We start from the raw sequence: 12,348 nt of genomic DNA, 5'->3' as shown, positions 1-12,348 counted from the left end.
GGTGTATCATAAATCTGTCCTAAAATTAGTCGAGTCAAGTCAGCGTGTATTTGTTTCAATATTTTACCGTATTAATTTTATTCTATAACAATTGAAAAGATTATCTAGTCTAGTTCTTACGGCGTCACAAATATAGTATTATAGTTAAGTCGGATCTATTTGATATAATGGTCTACATTAGTCTACAAAGAGTAAAATAATTTATTTTCAAAAAACGTCAGATTAATTTCTTACTAACTAATTGTTTAAAGAAACTATTTTTGATGAATCTATATATCCGTCTTTCCTATGACTTCATAGAAATATAAATTCTAGTTACGTACATGTCAGTTTGTCGTCATTTCGTTATATCAAATAATAATCAGATATAAAGTCAGTCTCGTACAACGTATTTCTGTTGTTATCAAAAATTATTAATAAAAATATTTAAAAACCGGCAAAATTGTACAGCCTTATAAGTTCGTACAAAAAAGTAAAAAATATTAAATTCTTCTTTGTATATCATCGTATATATCACACAATTAAAGTGGCAGAGAGTATTACGATTCCTTTGTATATTATGGTATATCACACAATTAAAGTGGCAGCGTAATGATTTCTACTGAAGATCTAAACTCGCTTTTGTGTCAATCAATCAAATATCAGTTGAAAATACAATATATCAGTATGCAGATATTTACAGCTGTAAATATGTATCTGCAATGCCCAACATATTGGTCACAGTAGAATAATTTCTTATTTCTTTTTGTGATAACCGGAGAAACCACCACTGTGACCTCCACCGTAACCACCGCCACCGCCACCGCCACCGCCACCGCCGTGACCGCTTGAATAGGAATCGAAACCGCCACCAGAACTGTAACTGCTTCCGCCGTGGCCACTGAAAAAATATCGATATGAAATATTATACGTGTACAAGATCATTTATGTACAATAATTGAGATTTACCATTTATTTTATTAATATTTATTTCGACCAATTAAGTAAATTAAGAAAATTTCGCAAAATTCAACATTTACCTGCTACCAAAATCAGATGATATACTATTGCCATAACTGCTGGAGCCATGATCATCTCCACCGATATCATGTCCGCCTCCAAAATCGCCATGTCCACCAAATCCACCTCCTCCGTGACCACCACCAAAGCCACCGCCGCCGCCATATCCACCTCCTCCTCCAAATCCACCGCCGTGGCCGCCTCCAAATCCACCGCCGTGGCCGCCTCCAAATCCACCGCCGTGGCCGCCTCCAAAACCACCACCGTGTCCTCCTCCGTATCCACCACCTCCTCCAAAGCCACCGCCGCCACCTCCATGCCCTCCAAAACCACCGCCACCACCACCATGTTCATCGTGTTCTATGATAAGCCCGCCGCCTCCGCCACCTCCTCCGCCGTAACCGCCACCTCCGTGACCACCTCCAAAACCGCCGCCGCCACCGCCGCCGCCGCCGTGTCCTCCATGTTCTATGATAATCCCGCCGCCTCCGCCACCTCCGCCGCCGTAACCGCCACCTCCGTGACCACCTCCAAAACCGCCGCCGCCGCCGCCATGTCCTCCATGATCTATGATAATACCGCCGCCTCCACCACCTCCGCCGCCGTAACCGCCACCTCCGTGACCACCTCCAAAACCGCCGCCGCCGCCGCCATGTCCTCCATGATCTATGATAATACCGCCGCCTCCACCACCTCCGCCGCCGTAACCGCCACCTCCGTGACCACCTCCAAAACCGCCGCCGCCGCCGCCATGTCCTCCATGATCTATGATAATACCGCCGCCTCCACCACCTCCGCCGCCGTAACCGCCACCTCCGTGACCACCTCCAAAACCGCCGCCGCCGCCGCCATGTCCTCCATGATCTATGATAATACCGCCGCCTCCACCACCTCCGCCGCCGTAACCGCCACCTCCGTGACCACCTCCAAAACCGCCGCCGCCGCCTCCATGTCCTCCATGGTCTATGATAATACCGCCGCCTCCACCACCTCCGCCGCCGTAACCGCCACCTCCGTGACCACCTCCAAAACCGCCGCCGCCGTCACCATGTCCTCCATGATCTATGATGATACCACCTCCTCCGCCGCCGCCGCCCCCCCCCCCGCCATAACCACCTCCTCCGTGGCCACCTCCAAAACCACCGCCGCCGCCGAAACCTCCTCCATGGCCACCACCATGATCTACGATGATATCTCCACCTAGAATAAATTATTGTTTTTAACATTTTATTTATTTTGATATCATAAATATGATACAAGAAAGAGAAAGAGAAAAAGAATGAAAGAAGAAAGAAAAAGGAATTTTTTATTTAAACAAGATAAAAATAGAATAAATTTCTATTCATGTTTAAAATAATTTACATTAATAATTATTAAGAGGAAATGATACTTTAATTTCATCTCTTTGCATTTTCTTAATGCATTTTATCACGATATAATGCACTTAGTCATTAATCACACATATTAATCGCTTAATAAATAATACATAGATATAGTATAATATTATTTTTCTTCCGGCGTTTCTTTTCTTGAATATCTCTATCTTTAGAAATTCATTTTATAAACAAAAAAATTAATACTTTGAATATTATTAAAAAATAGCAACATTCAAAATTAGAACGTATCTTTCACGCAATTTCTCCTTACCTCCGCCAATATCATCATGACCACCTCCAAAACCTCCTCCAAAACCTCCACCACCTCCATAACCTCCACCGTGATCTCCATGACCTCCTCCGAAACCACCTCCGAAACCACCGCCTCCTCCGTGACCTCCTCCAAAACCTCCTCCATGCCCACCTCCTATGTCTCCAGGACCGGAGACATCAATGTGATGATCATCACCTCCACCTCCACCTCCACCTCCGTGACCTCCTCCGCCATGATCTTCATATTTTATGATATGCTTTTCATGTTGCTGCACTACCTCCGGCAAGTGTATCCTTATATGCACACTGAAATATAAAAAGTGTGCTTAAAACGAGGAACAGCACGGTCCTAATTAACGTACATTTTAAGATGTCGGTAATTACAGATATGTGAAGAATCTTATTTCTCATCTTCTTTCACTAATTTCTACATGTATTAATTGCATCCTGAATAAATTAATTACACACAAACGTGTAATTAATTACGCATGAGCGTTTAAGTAGGCTGCTATAAAATGATATAAATTTATTTAATTGGTATTTTCTCTATTGTTATAAAATTTAATCTAACATTCTCTGAAAACATAATTCATCGATCATTATATTAAATTTTACTAATATTTTTATGATTGGGACTCACTGCTCATGTCCAAAGGTTGCGAAGCCTACTGATAGAATATTTGCAAGAATGATGACCTTTATCTGCAATTAAATAAGTCTTTTTAATAATTCATTATTTTTTTAAATTTCAGCTGTATTTATTTATTGTTTTCCATATTGTTTCCGAGAATTATTTATGAGTATCCTTGTATTACAAAAATCGGAAAGATTACATATTTAATATTGATTTACAATATTACTCATTCTTAAAACCTGAATAATTATTCTTATGTATTTTTAGATGACGAAAAAAAATATAAAGTTCTATTACATCCACAAATGTCAAAAAATTAAGGATTTTAGAAAAAAAAAACTGAAAAATTGAACAATTTATAACTTTTTTCTTATACTTTACAAAAGAAAATACAAAAAAAAATCATCATTTAGATATTGAGAAATAAAACCTTATTAACGGTATTTTTTACATTAAATGTTGTTATTTATTTTTAAACAGATTTTTTATTATTGAACAAAAAAAAAAGATTGAAAATGATTGTTAAAGCAACAATTCTCAGTTACAATAAAATTTTTTAATTAATCAAATTTTCTTTAATAACAAAAACATACATTATAAATATTAACGTGTTGAAAATTTGTATTATAATTAAGTATAAGTATTTTAAAGTATATACTTCAGATTGATTTCAGAAAATGATTTTTTTCTGTACCAAAAAAGATCTGCTCTTATACCAAATCTTGTTGTTTGTAATCAATTAATTTCGACGTACAACTTTAAAATTTCATGACTGTAACACAGAAAACTATTTCATTATATATTATTCTGTACTTATTAAGTTAGAGTTTTTAATTATTACAATAATTCCGTTTTTAACCGAAATTATAAAACTGTCATTCGCGCGACTGTAGAGAGATTTGGATGAGAAAAAAGCCACTGAACGAAGACACTTTCAAACCTCGATTGCACGCAAAGTCCTGTATTCTCAGTGAAACGACGGTTTTTATCCGTTTAAATATCTTACAGCGTATTTGATTTCCATTCTGGTATCCAGGACGCTACCGGATCTTGAACTTTTTCCTTCCTCCACAGCTCACCACGGCGACCCGGTATACACTGTCATATATTTGCAGCCGCGGTCTTACCTGTATATATACCAGACGAGAGGAAATACCGGAAGAACGGAGTGGGGATGAAATAAAGATCGGGTACCACCGCACCGGAGGTACTCTCGGAAGAACACTCAAAAAGAAACCGACCGCGCGATGACGTACAAAACTGGTGGGCATACGTCCTCGCTGTATACCCGAAGTACATGTACCAGATGATGCCTACTACATGTAGGCGCATAATGCGTTTCTGTGAACAACCGTGACCCAGCTTGGTCCTAGAGAAATTCACGTTTGAGCTTTCTCGATTTTACCGACATATGTATATCGATATTTATCATGATTTATTGCCACTAACTATTGTTTTCAGCAATTAGAGCATATGCAGTATAGTGTCTTACTAGTTTCTACAGCTGATACTTCACAACGTTGTATAAACCAAATTCTATAAACGAAAGAGAAATGAAAAAAGCGGAGAAAAGGTTTCCTTTCATTGTTCTGATCTTTTTATTATATTAGTCTGACGAGCAAAAATTATATTTATAGATTAACTGAATTGTAGATTAATCAAAAAAATATTGCTGGTGCTTTTTTTCTCGCACTATATTATTTAAGAATTCCATTGCAACTGGCAATTCGTGATAAGCGCATTGTAATGATTGATCTTTATGATTTATGAGTTTGGCGCGATATATGTGAGTAGACGTAGATAGAAAAAAATATTAATATCGATTCAGAACTATTACTCTCTTCTATTGGTTATACACTTTCCCCGATTTCCAGAATAAAATGAGCTAGATAAAATGAGGTAAAATAGAATATTACAGACAATCCGCATATCTCTTTATGATTCCTGCTCAAATATTTCAGTTATAAAAGAAATGCATGTTTAAATGCTGCATAAGAAAACGAAAAATCTAAACATATGTCTTTGTTCTTTATTATCGTGAATCCATTTTTATAGATAATAAATATAGATAATAAATTATTAATTAATTTATTTATTTGAGTAAGTTCAGGTACAGGCCAATGAATGATATAGAAACTATAATAAGTCACAATACGACGCAAAATCATCACTTACAAAATTTAAGTAAAATCTGTTAACAATTTTCCTTAGTAGATAATATTTTAATTCCCCTGCACAAAGTGTTGGCATCGGTGTGTTGAAGCCATACACAAATCATATATCTTTTTCGATGACATATATAAATCATGCGATATGATAATAAACATTAACTCTTCTCGGATAACGTATACATTATTCATAAAGTATTAATTGTATGGAAACTCATATATTCCCTTAAAAAGTATCTATAATAATGTAACACAGAATTATATACATTTACACACACAGATATGATTTAACTTACATACATGATTTAATTTATCAGCTTACGATCATTTATCGTTGGTTACGCATATCGCGTGAGAGAAATTAATTCTATCTATACTCTGATTAAGCAATTGTATTAATTATACAGATTTTAAACGATCGCGGATATCGATCACAAACCAGCACGAACGCGCATGTAACGTATAATTAATGTATTATAATATAATATGTATATAGATAACACAAACATATCGTACAGTTAAAAGTAATTTAGCTCTGATATAATTATTCTTCGAAGATTCTGCATAATATAACGTATTTATATTTTATCTTAATTTTAAACGCAATTTTTTTATATATATAATTTTTATATATATAAGTGTAGATTATTGTAAAGTTAGAGAGCTTATATATGAGTTTTAAATTAATTGCGTACCACTTCAAATTTTATCTCATTTAATCAAAGATATTTTTAGATTATTAACGATTACTGACTTCTAGAATAAGTCTTATCTTATCACCAATATTACCTTATATTGTATAAAATTAATAAAGTAAGTATAATTTGTTTAATTAACATTTGAATTAGTATATGGATATAGTTAAGTAAACATAATTATATAAATTGATATTACCTGATAAATGAATTAGTATTGAAAAAGCCACGATTTTGAGATGTCAAGTAAACTTCTATTCATGATGCAAATAAAAAAAGATGTTAAATTAGAGCTGTTTCTTTGCTAAAATAAAAAAGTTTCGAGATGTACAAGTTATATGTTAAAGGGCTAAATTAGCAATCCTCAAGATAACCGATACACTTGACTCTGCTTAACAGTTCTAATATGATACATAATTTATACATCTCGGAACATTTTCATTTTAGCCGAAAAACAGCCCTAACTTAACATCCTTTTTTATAATAAACACCTGTTAATTAAAAAAAATTTATAAAAAAGGAGAATAAATTAAAAAAAATAAATATTATCATTTTATTTTTTATGCTAGCTTTTTACTGATTAAATAATAATTATATAAAAGAATTTCATTGTTTTGCCTCAGAATGATTCTCTTTCTATTTTAATAATTAATCAGATCTAAAAAGTACACTGAAAAAAGATTCCCAGTGTCTATTGAATTTGTGTTATTAACATAAAATTAATGAGCTAGTAAGAACAATAGATGTAATAAATTTCAATCCAATTTGAACTTCAACTTTCTCAAATCTTCACATTTCATTGCTGGTGTACAGATTATTGCCAACTACAATATATGCGAGTATACATTTCGTTACATTCGCAACAATGAAATAACATATATATCTACTCAAACAACTCACTATTTAATTGTTGGGAGATTTTTACTAATGCAACCATGTGAAAGCATACAGTGGAAAATTACCTCGCACCTTACAGTAGCGTTAATTACGCAGAGAATTCTTTATACAAGACATTTTAGATATTCAAATGGTATTCATTGAATGGTATTCAATTTAGGTATTCATTGAACTACATTTGCTCTAAATATCTTTGTGCTAATTTTTAATTTTTTATTAATAAAATTGTTTAAAGCCATAAATCGTAAGCTAATAAAAGATTTTTTTTTAATCTAAAAGAGCTAATAAATTTTAATAAATAATATTACTTATTGCAAAAGCGCTATCTTCAACAGATTTAAGGATTTATTTAATTTAAAGATTTTTTTCGAATAATTGATTTTATAAATATCTATATTAAACCTATATTAAGAATGTTGTTAAAGATAACACTATTAAATTTATTTCTCTGAACGTATTTTTTTTAAATATATTTTTGAAGTATTATATCATCAGATTTTAAATATCCATTATACATAGACATATTATTATATCTCAGAAAACATAATTAAATATCTTTTTATATAAGAAACAACATTTAGACCGTTATAAAGGTCAAAAACTAAGTAACGATATTTTTTTCACATTTTTTTGTTGACTAAAAAGAGCTTACATCTTCAAAAAATTCACAGATAAAAAGTGATTTATTAGTTCGCAATACTTAATTAAAAATTTATGATTCTTCAGTCGCCACGTCTACATTGTCTACATTGTTTTCGTACAGTTAATGGATCTCGTACACACGTGTACATCTCGAGCGCATAGATACTGTCGGGTAAGAAAATAGAAAGTAACAGGAACACGCGGGAGGTAGAATAGGGTGCAGGGAAAGGAAGAGTGAGTGAAAATAAAAGGGTGAGAGCGACCGAGTGTAGTGAACGGGAAGAGACGTAACCGCATACCGCGTTACATTGAGAAAGACAGCTGCTTGTGGCGAATAACCGTGAGAGGCTCTCTCGGCTGTATTATGCCGCTCCTTATCCTTTCACTCTTTTCCCTTATCACATTCAAGCCTCTACGGCAAATTTCGCGACAAAATGATCGCTAGCCGCTAGCGGCGAGTTCTTTTTGCTACAAAGTGCCGGCCTTGATTCCGCACAAGCTGACATTGACACGGTATCTCCGTTATATCATCCATCAATGCTCGAGCATATGCATTTATTATGATTCAAGAAGAATACAATTCTACTCTTCAATCTTAATAGAGCTTCAATTTTGACGAAATAGACTTCCTTAGCAAAATAAAAATTAATAGTCTAAGCAAAACATGTTTCCTTACATCTAATCATTTAAGATTCAGGAATCGATATCGATGCTATTCGAGAAAATATACAGGAAGCTCTCTTTTAATTTCTAAACATTCTTTTCTTTTACGCTTTTTACGTAGATAAATAATAAAACTTTTCCGGTAGAAATGATTTTGTCGTATATGCTTTCACTTATATAGCTGTATTTTTATATGCATAGAAATACGTGAAATAACATTTTTATATAAGTACATTTAAAAATGTTATTTCATGTATTTATCATTCACGTATTTATCACGTATAATATCAATTAATAAGGAAGTATTTTTAGTTAACGATATACTAAAGATCTCTATATGTATTACAACGATATATGAAATGATTAGACCGTAAGAATATGATAGATTGTATCTCTTACGTTACGTCTTATTGCTAATCATGTAATGTCAGTCATGATATTTGTCGAGATATTATCCTTAAACAATAAACCGTAAAAATTATTTAATAACAAATAAACAATAAAGTGCTTTAGACAAGTAGTCTCTTTTATATATTCGCATTATGCTACAAAAATGTGAACACACACTTCTCTTTTACAGCCGAAGAACCGACGACCATCCCATATATTTAAACTCTCTACTATCATATAGCTGCGTGAATGTTACTCTCTTCAAATAAACCACATATTAACGCTAAAAATACTGATTGTGGTAATTATTAACCTTTCTATTAATATCAAGTATTGTATATTTTTTTGTGAAAAAGAGATAGAATTTTAAAATCTCTTTACTTTTCAATAATTATGTTCCTTATTCTTATTGATGAAATATTTAATTTTTCGTCACTTTTTTTCTTTATTTTTATAGTAAATAATTTAATCGCTTGATCTTTTTAGTGAGTAAGAAACATCGCGTCGGTACTTGTAGTGCCAACGAGGAAATTGCGCAAACCAGTTGTAGGAATTAGCAATTATTGTACATAGATGTTCGATGTTAATCGAAGCAAACATTTGAACGTAATGAATATCTTCCGTGAATGAATATCTTAATATTTCCGCGTCTTTATATTTCATGTCTTCGTCTTCATTTATCTTATACGTGATTTATCATTAATATGTTTGATATATTATTGCAAAAAATCTTTCAGCAAACATTGCGTCTCGATTAGATGATAGAAATTTTATCCGCTTTTCGAACTTCCTCTTACTTATATTAAATGATGCGCTACAATACAGCCTTCATCGATGCGATTCGTCCAACGACTATTACTTTCACACGCTTCCGCAAGAAACCGTAGTGAAGGTGCACCCGAACGACCTTACCTTACAATCAAGATCAAGATCAGCTTTTCGCAGTCGGAATTAAAACGATCTGCCGTACGAAATATTCAAATGCAAGAAAGCTTCGAGCGGCTGTTATTGTTACGTACTTCTAAAAATATTATTACAATGGGATCTGTTATACTTACAATTAAACAAAATTAAAAACATTTCAGCGAAATTAGAATAAAATTGTCGTTAATATAGGTAGTTAAATAAGTTCACTTTTGATCATTGATAAGATAATATTGTAACTCATTCATGATAAAAATTAGAAAATCATTTTTTAGTTGTGTTTGAAGTGAGAAAGTGATATGTTGATAAAATTTATTGATTAATACATAAGAAATTTGGCAATCAAATCATTATAATAACGTTGTGAAAAAGTTAAGGCTACGTCTTTGAACAGACAATTATCACTCGTATGACAAGCTATATAAAAACCCGAATTTAATTCACGAATTATTATTTTCCTGATGAGCCCTTCCCGATCCTTTCACTTTCCTTATTCTCTGCTGATCCTCTGCCTTTGATTCCATTCTTGCCGATTACAACCGTGAGCGGCATCTATAGACGGTGGGATCGCCAAGAACGGCTTTCTCGACTTTCAAACGTTCAACCGGTCATCGGTCTTCCAGTGAAAGTAACCGGAACGAGAAAGGATGCGATCTCCGCTGTGACCGTGATCTCCCAGCATTACTTTGCTCGAGTGATGGATAAGACGGCCGATTTTTACAGTCGCCTTCATGACCGCTCGACCGTGAAAACGGCGCGTGTTTCCGACCAGTCAGATTTAACGGTCGTCGTAGATATTTATTACCCGTAAATGTCTTCAATTGTTATTTAAAAAGAACATGGCAATTATGGATGTGGCCATAGATGTCTATGGATAACAGCTGTTGTTCATGGACATCATCGTATCCCGTTTTGCTGTACAATTAATGCTAGATAAATAATAAAATATATTAATTTTAAGATTAATAGGTATAAATCTGTTAATATTAAAATTAATATTACCATTTATATCTGTAGCAAGAATGAGTTACGAATTTCCATAATGGTAACTGTTATCCATAAGATTAATATAAGTGAATCTGTAGTGCATTTATGAAATTTGTTGAATATTTTTGAACAATTAAAATTGTTCACAATGTATTATATTATTAAGAAAACATAAAATTGCAGCTTTAAATAAATTATAGCCTTAATCAAACTAATAATACTTAAAATAATTTTTTTCTGTCGATTTTTGTTATTAAAAATATTCGTTTAATTTAGATTTAATTTTGCAGAACTAATTCTAATTGTAAGTTATTATTTAATAATTTTTTTTATGTATAATAATTATTGTATCTATATATAATTAATTACAAAATAATAAAACAACACTAAGCTAAACACTCTTTTACATAAATTAGTTTTACATAAATTAAGATAACGTGAAACGATATCATAGGTCGTGGAACATTAATCATTTAAATCTAATACAATTTATGTATGCGTCATGTATATTTATTTCTTTACACATTGAAAATATAATTAATGTATTATATTTTATATTTCAATAATCACCAAATATCCGCAATATACATTTTATAACGATAGGTCGGAATGATATTCCTCGTCTTTTATACATTAACGAAAAAAGTTAAACGTATGTATAATAAGTTGAAAATAATTCGGTTAACAAAAATAATTGAAATACCTAGCTGTAATTAATATGTAATTAATATGTAAATTACATATTAAAGAAATATATTTTGTCGAAACGTAATATTTTATCAATAAATTTATCGTTTTCCCGTAATTTTTATATTTACAGTTTTAGATTTGGCTTTATAATTTTATAATATGTAAATATTTATACGTAATGTGCTTTAATAATATCGTGAAAATAATAGTTTGTTCTATAAGCCTCCGAAATAGTCCTAGTGTTATTACATCTATATAATCTTAGAAATGACATCATCATATTATACATATAAGTCTTAAGTATTTGAAATTGTAACGATGCACAATGTCATCCTCTTCATGTATAATATATAAGATATCTTTTTCTCGTACAATCTTTTAGCTACATATTCTTTGTTACATTAAAAATTGAGGCTAACCTAGCAAATACAAAGTTACACGTAATGTATCTGTTAGTTGTAATTTTCCACTCAACAATATAACTGTAGTATGACATACACGTTATATTACAGGTATATTGTAGAGTGGAAAATTACAACTAACATGTTTGTGTTTGCTGGGAAGATAATTTATAATTTAAAACTATTACTTTTTCTCTGCATTAAAATATCTTAGCAATTATACATTTCAATTTTTTGAACAACAAAGAATTTTTTAGAAGGGCATTAAACTTAATTAAAAATCTCATAAAGTAAAAACTTTTTAGTTTTATCCATTTGTAACAGATAAGTTATTAACATTTTACTTTTTAAACATCACATTTAATATGTAAATTTTTTTATTTGTATTTCATCTGAGTCTGAAAGTTTGCGCAGTGACTCTATTACAATTTCTTTTCTTTTATTTGAAAATCATAAAATATTCGTAAAAAAGTTTGCAAAAATCATAACTTGAAAATATAAAATTATAAAAAGTTGTAACGTAATAATAACGTATAAAATTAATAATATGCAAATATTGAAAATTATCAGTATACAGACATGTTAACATTCCTTAAGTAATATTATAAA

The 12,348-nt window shown here is 32.1% G+C and overlaps 1 protein-coding gene across 2 annotated transcripts; it reads right to left on the bottom strand.

Moving 5' to 3' along the window:
* Nucleotides 1-651: 651 nt before the first annotated feature.
* LOC108754819 (glycine-rich cell wall structural protein-like) lies at nt 652-4,373 on the bottom strand. 2 transcript variants are annotated; one of them, XM_018497446.1, is made up of 6 exons: nt 4,289-4,373; nt 3,289-3,350; nt 2,647-2,954; nt 2,116-2,199; nt 1,020-2,076; nt 652-880 (listed from the first exon to the last, which is right to left on the bottom strand). In XM_018497446.1, exons 1-6 carry the CDS (start codon nt 4,304-4,306, stop codon nt 736-738), a joined length of 1,674 nt encoding a protein of 557 aa, XP_018352948.1. In that variant the 5' UTR covers nt 4,307-4,373; the 3' UTR covers nt 652-735. The 2 variants fall into 2 exon arrangements, with proteins under 2 accessions (XP_018352948.1, XP_018352947.1); XM_018497445.1 differs by having other exon boundaries at nt 1,020-2,199.
* Nucleotides 4,374-12,348: the final 7,975 nt, after the last annotated feature.

The sequence above is a fragment of the Trachymyrmex septentrionalis genome, unplaced genomic scaffold (genome assembly GCF_001594115.1).
Source record: "Trachymyrmex septentrionalis isolate Tsep2-gDNA-1 unplaced genomic scaffold, Tsep1.0 scaffold80, whole genome shotgun sequence".
NCBI classification, from domain to species: Eukaryota; Metazoa; Arthropoda; class Insecta; order Hymenoptera; family Formicidae; genus Trachymyrmex; species Trachymyrmex septentrionalis.
This window is presented reverse-complemented; position numbering and strand designations above follow the sequence as displayed.